We start from the raw sequence: 13,181 nt of genomic DNA on the forward strand, positions 1-13,181 counted from the left end.
CATTCGCTCTCACTCGCTCTCACACACATTGAACCCACAGACACACACACACACAGAAACCCAGACACCGAGCCAGGCAACACTGTGTGTGTTTGTGTGATAGCTCGGCTCGGTGTCTGTGTGTGTGTGAGAAAGAGGAGAGAGAGAGGGTGAGAGAGACTGACAGAGAGTGAGAGTGTGTGTCTGTGTGTGTGTATGTGTGTGTGTCTGTGTATGTCAGTGTGTGTGTCTGTGTATGTCTGTGTGTGTGTGTCTGTGTATGTCAGTGTATGTCTGTGTGTGTGTGTGTCTGTGTATGTCAGTGTGTGTGTCTGTGTCTGTGTATGTCAGTGTGTGTGTGTGTGTATGTCTGTGTGTGTGTCTGTGTGTCAGTGTGTGTTGGGAGAGAGGTGAGAGACTGACAGTGAGAATGTGTGTGTCAGTTCTGTGTGTGTGTCTTTGTGTGATAGACTGTCTCTGTGTGTGTGTGTGTGTGTACCTGTGTGTGTGTTTGTCAGCCTGGCTCAGCGTGCGTGTGTGTGCGTATGTTAGTCTGTGTGTGGTGTGTGTCTAAGTTGTCTGTGTGTGTCCGTGTATGTGTGTGTCAGTCTGTGGTGTGTGTGTCTTAGTGTGTCTGTGTGTGGTATGTCTGTTTGTGTGTGTTTCAGCTCAGGTGTGGAGAGAGATGACAGAGAGTGAGAGTGTGTGTTTGTGTGTCTATGTCCTCTCCTCTCCTCTGTCACCAACACTGACCGTCGTCTCCGCCGCCATCACCACCTCCCGCGGTCCCGCCTCGCGCTCAGACAGACAGGCGCCGCGCCCCGAAACACCGTCAGGCCCCGCGCCCGGAGACGCACTGCGCAGGCGCCGAGTTCAAAAAAATACCGTTGGCCTTGCGCTCAGGGACACCACTGCGCAGGCGCCGAGTCAGAGGGAAACAGAGGCGCCAAAGTCAGGCGCTGCTCTTCATCAGTCGACGAGAGACACAGAGAGAGAGACAGACAACAGTGCGGCTATGTCACCCCCACCCCCAACCCCCAGTCACCCCCACCACCCCAGTCACCCCCACCCCCCAGTCACCCACCCCCACCCCCCCCCCCCCCCCACCCCCCCCCCCCCCCCCCCCCAGTCCCCCCACCCCCCAGTCACCCCCCCCCCAGTCACCCCCCCCCCCAGTCACCCCCCACCCCCAGTCACCCCCACCCCAGTCACCCCACCACCCCCAGTCACCCCACCCCCAGTCCCCCACCCCCAGTCACCCCCCCCCCAGTCACCCCCACCCCCAGTCCACCCCCACCCCCCCCAGTCACCCCCAACCCCCCCAGTCACCCCCCCCCCAGTCACCCACCCCCCCAGTCACCCCCCCCCAGTCACCCCCCCCCCAGTCACCCCACCCCCAGTCACCCCCAACCCCAGTCACACACACAGACAGTGAGGAGCCAATGTCAACACCTGAGGGAGCATAACATTTAATATGACTGATGGAATATATAATAATACTAATCCTTGTATTTGATATTGTGCCTCATCACATCTTCGGAACATCTCAAACTGTTTCACAGAATATACTGTTAAGTAAATTGACAGTATTTGTGGGCGAAACGCTGCAGCCAACTATACAAATCGACGTCCCACAAACATTCGTGGATTGATTGAGTAAATTATTATCAGAATATATTTAGGTGGAAAGGAAAAATAACCCCGGAAAGTGATCCAGCAATTGACTAACTAATGCCTTCCGATTTATTGCCAGGTAAACAGGGCCACGCTTGTCAAGTAAGGAAATTTGCCTATGGTATCGCCCTCACCAGCCCGGGAATCGAATCCATGTGGTCAAACTTACGAGGCACTCGCTCTAACCACTGAGCTGTAGGACTCGAGGAAAAGTGCGAGTTGCAGGAAAACTGTACAAGTTGTAAAAAATCAGATTGTCTGAATAATCTACACCGCGAACGTGTAATTTAATACAGCCAATAAGTGCCCACACAGTGATGCGTTAAGAGTACATTTCCCCCGATTCAATGCATGTTGGACTGTCACCACATGCACATTGAAAGCCAAGCGCTGGTATGGCACTGAATCGCGGGTTTGTTGTGGCTTCTAGTTTTCCCATCAGCATAAATGCGAAGAAGAAATATCTTGTGGAAACAGTTCATGACGATCTCGCTTGTGGTCAGCTTTTGAGGAAGAAAGAAACCAGTAAAAACCTGAATATCTAAAGGTTAGCCTTTACAGCAACAACAAGAAAATTACACTTGTAAGTTGCCTTTCACGTTCAGAGGATGCCACAGGGTACTGGATAATCAGTGTTTCGGACCCGAGCTGAGGGTTGGGATGGTGGAGGTTGGATCAAAAGCAATGGTGAAGAATAGGGTCTTGAGATGGCACATATCAGAACCTGGATGAGTGTAAACTCCTCGCAGCTTAATGTAGTCAATCCAGAAGCCATACTCTGTGGCTCCCATCTATGTTTTCACTTCTGTGGATCTGAAGCCTTCAACCACACTGGGCCCTCCCTGAGACACGACAAACCAATGCGCAACTTAGGCATCCGGTTCGAACCCCAGCTGTCCTCCCTTCCTCAAATCCAGTCACTAACAGAGAGACACGCAGACAGATAGACACACAGACAGACAGAAAGAGAGAAAGACAAACAGTGGCTCCTCTGGCTCCGGTCTGCTTCACATCCCCCGCCCCAATCGCCCTACCATTGGTGGTCGGGCCTTCAGCCTCTCAGCCCCGAGGCTCTGGAACTCTATCCCCAGTGCCTTCACCGCTTCCTCCCTTTCCTCATTCAAGGCCGGTCTCAAGACCTTTCTCTTTGACCTTCAGCCTTCAGCTCCCCTCTCGACTCTCTACCCCCTCCTCGCTCCCTCTCTTCCCTCCCCTCACCCTGACCATTTCCCCTCTCCTCGCTCCCTCCCTTCCCTCCCCTTGACCATTTCTCTCCTACTGGGGTCCTGACCCAACTGTCCAGCGCCTTGGGACGTCCTCCCGATGCGAAAGGCGCTCTATAAATGAAATATTGTTGTTGTTGTGAGAAGTCATTGTCAGCCACTTGTAACCAGCTACAGACAGATGGGCAGACAGACAGATGGACGGACAGACAGACAGACAGACAGTCCCTCTCCCCCTTTTTCGATTGCTGTCTGAAAAGCTTCCTCTGACCATCACCACCTCAGAGTCGACTTCATCTCAAAGCTTGAAATCACCTCCTCCGCCAACTTCCCCCCTTCCCCCCCACACCCTCACCCATCTCTGTCACGGCTACTAACACTGCCCTGTTCTCCATTACCCTTATTTCTGCCCTTCCCTCTCAAATGTCATCTCCCAGCTGTTGGTCACTCAACAACCCCTCCTCACCCCTCTACTGGCCAACACGATCAAGCAGTCTCTCTCTCCCGGCTCTGTTCCTCATCCATTAAATTCACCAGTTATTAATGAACTCCTCGTCATCATCATTATTATTATTATTTTAACGGAAAATTTCCCCACGAAACACCAAACCGCCAATTAACTAACATAGATGTTCTGGCTGACTTCTCGGTAAACATCGGGAGGGGCCCAAGCGGAGGGATTGAGGGAGAGAGTTCCAGAGTTTCAGGGCTTAGTGGCTGAAAAGGCACAAGGGATGAGCAGGAGGCCGGAGCCGGTTGAGCGGAGGCATTGCCCGGGTGGTAGATTGGGGACTGAGGAGGTCGGAGAGGTAGGTTAGGGCGGTGGTAGGAAGTAAAGTGATTTGAAGACGGGTGTGAGTAATCAACACACTTCAAGACTCCACAACAAACCGAGCTCCATTTCTGTCTGTTCTGCTGGACGTTAAAGATCTCGCAGCACAATTTGAGAAAGAGACGGATATTTCTCTCCCTGATTTCCCGGCTGACAAAACAATCCCCCAAATAACATTGGCCGGTCACTACATGATTGTTTGCTGGTTGTGTGGAGATTGGCTGCACATTCACCAAATCCCGACAGTCACTGTACAGAAATGCAGAGTTTTGAGCTCCGTTACAGGTTCTGTATCAAATACACGGCTTGTTGTTATTCTTCCCGTTTCTCGGCCCAGGAATATCAGTGGCTCCAACAGTCATGACCATCGTGAAATGCAGAGAGAATAGTTACTCCTGTGAGGGTGATGATGAATGTACAAGTCTTTCTCGTGGTCTCCTGGGATCACAGTCACAATCAGCTGATTTCACAAGAAGAGACTAAAGGAGACGGTTTGACAGCCCAGTGACTGGGAGCCGCCCACACACTCACACTGAAACTGAAACCAGTTTGAATCAGGAAGTGCTGAGGGGGAAAATGGCTTCTGGGCTCCAGACTGAGAGCTGGACCGAGGAGATCACTTGCCCGATTTGTCTGGATTTCTTCACTGATCCTGTTAGCCTGGACTGTGGCCACAACTTCTGTCGCTCCTGTATCACCCTGAGCTGGGAAAAGCAGGAGACAAACCGCTGTGCTGTTTGTCAGGAGACTTTTCCAGAAAAGAGCCTCAGGGTTAATCGGGCCCTGGCGAGTCTAGCAGAGAAAGCTCGGAAATTCAGCCTGACCCCGACACAGACGGAAATTAAACTTCACTGTGAGAAACACAGGGAGGAATTGAAGCTGTTCTGTGAATCTGACCAGAAATTGCTGTGTGTAGTTTGCAGTCATGGACAGGAACACAGGGATCACAGATTCCTGCCCATTGATGAAGCTGTTGAAATCTACAAGGTAACAGCAACATCACGAGGGAGTAAATCTATTCCACTGGATGATTCCAAGTACAAACACTGTTGTGTTGTGTGTTTATTCCAGGAACAAGTGAAATCCTCCTCAGCTTCTCTCACACAGAGGAAGGAAACTGCTCTTCAAGCTGAAGCCAAACAGAAACAAAATATTTCACAACTTAAGGTAAGTTTTATTGGGCTGATTTCTGGACAATCAGATTGTCTCTATTTATGGTGTATAAAGGGTGTGAGGTCTCAGTGTGTCTCTCTTTACTGTGTGTACATGGTGCGATGTCTCTCTTTACTGTGTATACACGGTGTGATGTCTGACATTTTGCAGGAACAGGCGAGCAGTCTGCAGACCCAAGTCAAAGACGATTTTGCTAAAATACACCAGATCCTGACTGACAGAGAGCAGCGGGTGATGATAGATCTCAGACAGCGAGAGGAGGAGATTTTACAACGGATGGAGACAAACCTGCGAGAGATTCAGAGCAATTTAGATTCAGTTCAACAAGAAATCTCAGAGTTACAGACACAGTTGGAAAAAGACGGGCCGATCTTTTTGCAGGTGAAGAGATTACATTATAATTGAGCTCCTTATCAGTTGCACACAGTCTGGAGCAAAACATCTAATACTGATTGATAAAGAGATAAGAGATTGAATTGCTAATTTAGTATATCGTAGTGTGTCAGCAGGTCTGACTTTATGTCTCTAGCTATAAACTTACACAATTAACACTTTATGGTGGCTGTGTATCTGAATCCTCTTACCTTTGGAAATCACTTTGAGTGAATAACTTTGCTGTAATAATGACAGTCAACTATGTGCTGTAAAATTCTGTTCTGTGTGTCTGAGTTTACAATGATGTGTCTTAAAAATTACATGTGTACAGCGTCTTTCATGCCCAATGCCTTGGGAATGCCTGACGTGAAAGGTGCTGTACACATGTAAACTTTTGTTGTTATTCTTGGTGTCTCAGTGTGAGCTCACTTCTGTCTGTGTTTGATTTCATCAGGAGGAAGCTGCTCGGAAGAAAAGGTATGAAATGATCTTTACCAAATATCCCAGAATTTAATACACAAACAAACACAATGTGCGGTTTCACTTTATAATGAAAAACAGCTGTCATCAACCTCTCTCCTAATAAAAACTTTCATGGACCCATCCCTGCTCACTAACTGCCACCCATCTCAAACCTCCCTTTCCTTTAAGGTCCTTGAAAGAGTTATAACTTCTTAGCTTCACTCCGTCCACATATGTCTCTCCCGTCATGAACCCCTCAATCGGGTTTCCTGCCCACAGCACGAAACAGCCTTCAACAATGTGACAAATGACACTCTGTCCATCTGTGATCAGAGCTCCCTCTGTCTTCTCCCCCCTCCTGGATCTCTGCTCCCTTTGACACTCTATCCTCCTCCAATACTTCTCCTCTCATCTAAGCCATCAAAGTTGTTTCCTTGATTGGTTCACATCATATCTCTCACACCCAGTTCCATTTTGTCTCCGCAAATCTCTTTCCTCGCCGTCTCGTGTCCTGAACCTCAAGGCTCTGTCCTCGGTCCTCTCTTCTTTAACCTGTACATGCCATCTCTTGGTGACATCATCCTCAGACAACTTCCATATGTGCACACATGACCCTCAGATTCATCTCTCTCTGCCTCCAACATGAACCCTATGACCACTGCTGGCCTGACAGAATGTTTGTCAAATATCAAGTCCTGAATAAGTGCCAACTTTCTGCAGGTGAATACCAGCAAGACTGAAGCTCACGCCAGCACCTCCCAACTCAGGCCCTGGCAGCATCAGTACCAATGGATGCATAAACCACCTCACCAAGCCAGTCAGGAACCCAGGTCCCTTGTTCGATCCTCAACTGTCCTTTATCCCCCACCACCATGCCATAATCCGCTCTGTCTTCCACCACCTCGGCAACATTACATGACTCCATCACTGTCTTACCTCTTCATTACATCCAGACTCGAATATGCCAAAGCCATGTTTCTTGGCCTCCCAAACTCTTACCTCCACAAGTTGCAGTTATCCAGAACTCTGCAGCTCTTATCCTCCTTCACTAGGCTCCGTGATACCATCTCCTACAGCCTCGCTCGGCTCCACTGGATCCCCACCCCTCAGATAGTTCGAATTCAAGATAATTGTTCTCAATTTCAAAGCCTTCCACGGCCTTACTCCCTCTTACCTCTCTGTCCAGCAAAGCACGTATCAACCTATCCATTCCCTCCATTCTGCCACCTCCTACCTATCTCCAGCCCGATCTGCCCTACCATTAGCGGCTAGAATTCCAGCTTCTCTGATCACAACATTTGGACCCGGCACCTTGGGACTTCCTTGCCACGTGGAAACCTACTGTATATAGATGTCAATGTCTATTGTACGGCTGCACTATATTCACTGTGTTTGTGTCTCTGTGTGCAGGCAGGAAGAAAATAATGTGGGAGATGGTGGACTGAAACGACTGAGTGAGGCTCTGACGAACCCGAAGTTCAAAAANCAGGTTCTGGAGTGAGTAACACACTGTGGAATTTAATTACGTGGGAAAAAATCACATCGATGTCCTACAGTGGCCATAAATACACACAACATGGCCTCTGACAGGTCATAGTCAGGGTTGGTATCTTCTCTCACCACCTCACTCTCACATAAAGATCCCCTCTGTTTACCACAGTACTCAGTGCTCACAGACATAGCCCAGATCTAGAGACACTGAAAGGATATCCACACAGGAGCCCTGCCCTCACCATGTGGCCAGGCCTCAGGCCATACTGACTGTAGCCCCAGAGTGAGAGGCCCGGGGGACAGATAATCTCAAACTTGATACCCACCCACACACTCTCCCTTGTCAACCCACAGCACTGCCAACACGGAGAATCTGGTGTCCATCATTCGGAGGAGTAGAATCCCTCCAGCCACTCGCTGATTGATCATGTTACATGCACACTCACTCTCTCGGCCTGTGATGCTGACAGACTGTGTTGCGGCTCCTCATGGCCTAAACAGCCACCCATGGCATCAGCTGGTCTCACTGCCCTGTCCTCATACCCAGGCCACTTACACTGTTATACTGGGCTCTGGATTTCCGTCGTGGGGAAGGCGGGTATACTGCGCCCTGAGGACTTTCAGGGCAGAGGCAGCTATGAGGGGGGCTTTCAGTTGGGCTGTGAGGGAGAGCTCAGTCTGGGTACTCGGGGAGGACCTGCTGCCATGAGATCAGGACACAGGAAGCCTGTGGCCTAGTGACGTAGGCTGGAGAAGACTTGCCTGTGAGTGCGGAGAGTGAGTGCTGTGGTGCCTGAGCTGGTGGAACGAGAATAGGAGAGAAGCCGAGAGGTGGTAGGAGCCAACCCAGGCACACTGGGGTGTGTGCATGGGAGGAAGTGGTGTTTACCATCTTTACCATCCTGCTCGCTCCATCCACTCGGTGTGCACTGGGCTGCTACACGTCCCCGCCCTGCCCGCTCCACCATCAACTCTTCTGCATTCAGTCTTTCCATCACCACCCTGTGGAACTCAATCCTGGAGAACCGCTATCTCTCCTCCTCTTTTGCCTCCTTCAATGCCCATCTCAACACCTTCCCCTTTGACACTGCCTTCAGTTATCCTCCTACCCCAATCCCTTGCACTCCATCTCTGATCCCAACCCCCAGATCAGGTACAAACCCTCATTGCCTTGGTACGTCTTCCTGACAGGAAAGTCCCGAAAGTTGCGATTTGATTTTGTTGCCGCAGAGACTGGGGAACTCGAACCTTCCAACCCCGTCCCTGTAAAGCTCTGAGACATCACCCTGCAAGAAATTAATATAAATGTTAGATGTTTACTTTGATCTTCCACAACTTAGGAAGGATGCCTGTGTGTGTGTCTGACTGTGTGTGGGCATATGCGAGTGTGCCTGACACTGGGTCCAGCGCCTTGGGACTTGCTCCCCACGTGAAAGGCTCCTGTATATACATGTCAATGTGTTTGTGTCTCCGTGTCCAGGCTGCAGGACCATAATCTGGGAGATTGTGGAGTGAAGCAACTGTGTGAGGATCTGATGAACCTGGAGTGTAAAATACCGAATCTATGGTAAGTAACACACTGTGGACTTGGTGTCAGTAATTGGCTCTAAACACAGATTATTATATCCTGAGCAGCTGTGGACAATATTAGTTCTAAAAGTTCCTGAAAGCTACAAGGTCAGGCTCAGCGGCAGCGTTAACGACAAGACACTGGGAGCAGAGATTCTTCCCACTCACTTGCTGCTGACCCTGTGGGCCACAGTATTTACAGGTTGGTGGGTGTCCTATCCAGAAACGGGGGACCTTACACAGCTTTAGCTGATTAAACTGCAGCAGCACCTATAATAATAATAATAATTGAATTTGATATAGTGTTTTTCACGTTTTCTAGACGTCTCAAAGCGCTTCACGGAAAATACTCTAAAGTCAATTGACTGCATTTTTGTGGGCGAATCTCGGCAGCAAATTGTGCACAGCAAAGACCCACAAACCCAATGTATTATTGTTTTTTTTTTAGGGATTTTTGTCAGGCATGTGGAGTAAGGGATACACTTGCCCAAGGTTTCTCCCTGCTGGGATTTGAACTCAGGTCTCTCGCTTGTGAGACCAGGTATTAGTTGCGCATTTGCGTATTTGTTACTATTTGACTGCCATCAACACAAAATGCCAGGGAACGTTTTGCCCATTGAAAAATACATTGACGACGGCTATCACAACACAAGCAGCTTTCTCAGTGCAATATTTTGTTTTCAGTAGTTGGCAACAAATCGCTATATATCGATCAAAATTAAGAGTCACAGTGAACCAGACTGAAGGTGCCTACACTCCAACCCCCCACCCACGTCCAACACACACTGTGTGGTCACTGAACCTCCAATTGCACCAAACTGCACCCAATCCTGCAATCCTGAATGTGAGTGTCTGTTCCACGTACAGCAACATTTTAATGTGAAGGTGGAAAAATATCAGCCCCGGCCCTTTCCTCCTGTCCCACACAATCCATCCCATCCACAGTCTCTCATGGTAGTCAGCGTTGTATTCACTTTAATCCCTTTTATGGCTCCGTGTCTCTCATCTCCAGGCTGTGTAATAAATAATAATACGCACTGTGTTTACTCTGATCCCTGTTATGTTTCTTTGTCTGTGATTGTCAGGCTGAGCGACATCGATCTGACAACTGATAGCACCGAGGACCTGTCCTCCGATCTCAAATAAACCACAACTGACGGATCTGTACCTGAGTGATAATAATCTGGGAGATCGTGGAGTGAAGCGACTGTGTGAGGCTCTGAGGAACCCGGAGTGTAAAATACAGAGTCTGTGGTAAGTAACGCACTGTGTCTCCAGAGTCTGAATGACTCCAATATCTCAATGTGTTTATTGTGACTGTCTGATCAGTGCGGCTGAATATTGTGACAGGAATCGGTGTGACAGTGTGAGGCCACAAGCCATCGTTTACATCAAACTCTCAATTTTTGTTAATAAGAAACCATGTGCTGGAAACCCCATCTCTAGTGACATGTGGACAGTCACAGCTCCGACCCCTAAACTGGCTCCAAGCCCCAAACCCGCTCCCATTGTATCTAATCCCGAAGCTCCGGCCTGGTCCCGTCAATCCCTCCACACACTGTTGGTTTGTAGTTCTCTCCTATTGTCAGCCGAGTGTCTAACACACGCACAGACCTGTCCTCAGGCTTCAAACTCTCCAAACCAACCTCCTGACAGTTCCACATCTGACTGGAGACTTGTGTGTGTGGAGTGGAGGCCATTCTCTGGAGGACAGGGAAAGCTTTCGATCCGCTGGGAGACTTTTAAGATAAATTGTGGGTGAATCTAAAAGCAGTCTCACTGGGACGTCGGAGCAGTGTAGAACTGAGTGTGTTTGTTTGTGTTGATGCGCATGTTTGTGTCTGTGTCTGTGCGTGTTTGTGTGTGTGTGTGTATGTCAGTGTGTGTTATCCTGGTGTGTCTGTGTATGTTTATGTGTGCGCGTGTTTCCGGGTGTGTGTGTGTTGGCGTTTGTATGCGTGTCTCTGTGTGTGATAGAGGGAGAGAGAGAGAGAGACTGAGAAAGAGATTGAGAGATAGAGATAGATTGAGGGACAGAGGCTGAAAGTCGTAGAGAGAGAGATAGAATGTGAAAGAGATTGAGAGAGAGGGAGACAGAGGAAATATATTTTAAAGTGTAGCCCATGTGTGTTTTGTGGGGGAAAGGGATACAGAGTAACTGTGAGAGAGAGATTGGGAGAAACTGCGGGAGAGACAAAGAAAGAGACAGAGAGAGAGAAAGTGACTCAGAGACACACAGTGAAAGAGAGACTGAGGGACAGCCTAACAGACCCGGAGAGAGCGAGACTGACTGTGTGTGAGACAGAGAGGGAGAGAGAAAGAGAAGGAGACTGAGCAAGAGAGGGAATGATTGTGAGAGAGAGAGACCTTGAGAGAGAATAAGTTATAAAGTGTAGTGACTTTGTTTTGTGGGAGAGGCAGATAAAGAACCTTAGAGAGAGAGACTGTGAGACATAGTGAACGACATAGAAGTAAACTGAGGGAAAGAGAGAGAAAGAGGGTGAAAGAAAATATATTATCAAACGTAGTGACGGTTTTGTGGGAGAGACAGAGATAGAATCAGAGAGAGAGAGACTGCGATGTGTGTGTGTGTGCACATGTGTGTGTGTGTGTGTGTGCACATGTGTGTGTGTGTCTGACACTGGTCCCAGCGCCTTGGGACTTGCTCCCCACGTGAAAGGCTCCTGTATATACATGTCAATGTGTATTGTGTTGTTACACTATATTCCCTGTGTTTGTGTCCCTGTGTCCAGGCTGGGGGCAATAATCTGGGAGATTGTGGAGTGAAGCGACTGTGTGAGGCTCTGAGGAACCCGGAGTGTAAAATACAGAGTCTGGGGTAAGTAACGCACTGTGTCTCCAGAGTCTGAATGACTCCAATATCTCAATGTGTTTATTGTGACTGTCTGATCAGTGCGGCTGAATATTGTGACAGGAATCGGTGTGACAGTGTGAGGCCACAAGCCATCGTTTACATCAAACTCTCAACATGTGTTAATAAGAAACCATGTGCTGGAAACCCCAGCTCTAGTGACATGAGGACAGCTCCGACCCCTAAACTGGCTCCAAGCCCCAAACCCGCTCCCATTGTATCTAATCCCGAAGCTCCGGCCCTGGTCCCGTCAATCCCTCCACACACTGTGGGTTTGTAGTTCTCTACTATTGTCAGCCGTGTGTCTGACACACACAAACCTGTCCTCAGGCTTCAAACTCTCCAAACCAACCTCCTGACAGTTCCACATCTGACTGGAGACTTGTGTGTGTGGAGTGGAGGCCATTCTCTCCAGGAAAGGGGAAGCTTTTGATCCGCTGGGAGACTTTTAAGATAAATTGTGGGTGAATCTAAAAACAGTCTCACTGGGACCTCGGAGCAGTATAGAACTGAGTGTGTTTGTTTGTGTTGATGCGCATGTTTGTGTCTGTGTCTGTGCGTGTTTGTGTGTGTGTGTATGTCAGTGTGTGTTATCCTGGTGTGTCTGTGTATGTTTATGTGTGCGCGTGTTTCCGGGTGTGTGTGTGTTGGCGTTTGTATGCGTGTCACTGTGTGTGATAGAGGGAGAGAGAGAGAGAGACTGAGAAAGAGATTGAGAGATAGAGATAGATTGAGGGACAGAGGCTGAAAGTCGTAGAGAGAGAGATAGAATGTGAAAGAGATTGAGAGAGAGGGAGACAGAGGAAATATATTTTAAAGTGTAGCGCATGTGTGTTTTGTGGGGGAAAGGGATACAGAGTAACTGTGAGAGAGAGAGAGTGGGAGAAACTGCGGGAGAGACAAAGAAAGAGACAGAGAGAGAGAAAGTGCTTCAGAGACACATAGTGAAAGAGAGACTGAGGGACAGCCTAAGAGACCCGGAGAGAGCGAGACTGACAGTGTGTGTGTGAGACAGAGAGAGAGAGAAGGAGACTGAGCAAGAGAGGGAATGATTGTGAGAGAGAGAGACCTTGAGAGAGAATAAGTTATAAAGTGTAGTGACTTTGTTTTGTGGGAGAGGCAGATAAAGAACCTTAGAGAGAGAGACTGTGAGACATAGTGAACGACATAGAAGTAAACTGAGGGAAAGAGAGAGAAAGAGGGTGAAAGAAAATATATTATCAAACGTAGTGACGGTTTTGTGGGAGAGACAGAGATAGAATCAGAGAGAGAGAGACTGCGATGTGTGTGTGTGTGCACATGTGTGTGTGTGTGTGTGTCTGACCCTGGTCCCAGCGCCTTGGGACTTGCTCCCCACGTGAAAGGCTCCTGTATATACATGTCAATGTGTATTGTGTTGTTACACCATATTCCCTGTGTTTGTGTCTCTGTGTCCAGGCTGTGGGGCAATAATCTGGGAGATTGTGGAGTGAAGCGACTGTGTGAGGCTCTGAGGAACCCGCAGTGTAAAATACAGAGTCTGTGGTAAGTA

The 13,181-nt window shown here is 48.8% G+C and overlaps 1 protein-coding gene across 1 annotated transcript; it reads left to right on the plus strand.

Annotated features, from left to right (window-relative positions):
• Positions 1 to 4,246: 4,246 nt before the first annotated feature.
• LOC103173090 (nuclear factor 7, brain-like) lies at positions 4,247 to 9,931 on the plus strand. Its single transcript, XM_042346439.1, has 7 exons — positions 4,247 to 4,695; positions 4,780 to 4,875; positions 5,032 to 5,262; positions 5,711 to 5,733; positions 7,129 to 7,215; positions 8,690 to 8,776; positions 9,864 to 9,931. Exons 1-7 carry the CDS (start codon positions 4,285 to 4,287, stop codon positions 9,922 to 9,924), a joined length of 996 nt encoding a protein of 331 aa, XP_042202373.1. The 5' UTR covers positions 4,247 to 4,284; the 3' UTR covers positions 9,925 to 9,931.
• Positions 9,932 to 13,181: the final 3,250 nt, after the last annotated feature.

This window comes from Callorhinchus milii, unplaced genomic scaffold (assembly GCF_018977255.1).
Source record: "Callorhinchus milii isolate IMCB2004 unplaced genomic scaffold, IMCB_Cmil_1.0 Scaffold779, whole genome shotgun sequence".
In the NCBI taxonomy this organism is placed as follows: domain Eukaryota; kingdom Metazoa; phylum Chordata; class Chondrichthyes; order Chimaeriformes; family Callorhinchidae; genus Callorhinchus; species Callorhinchus milii.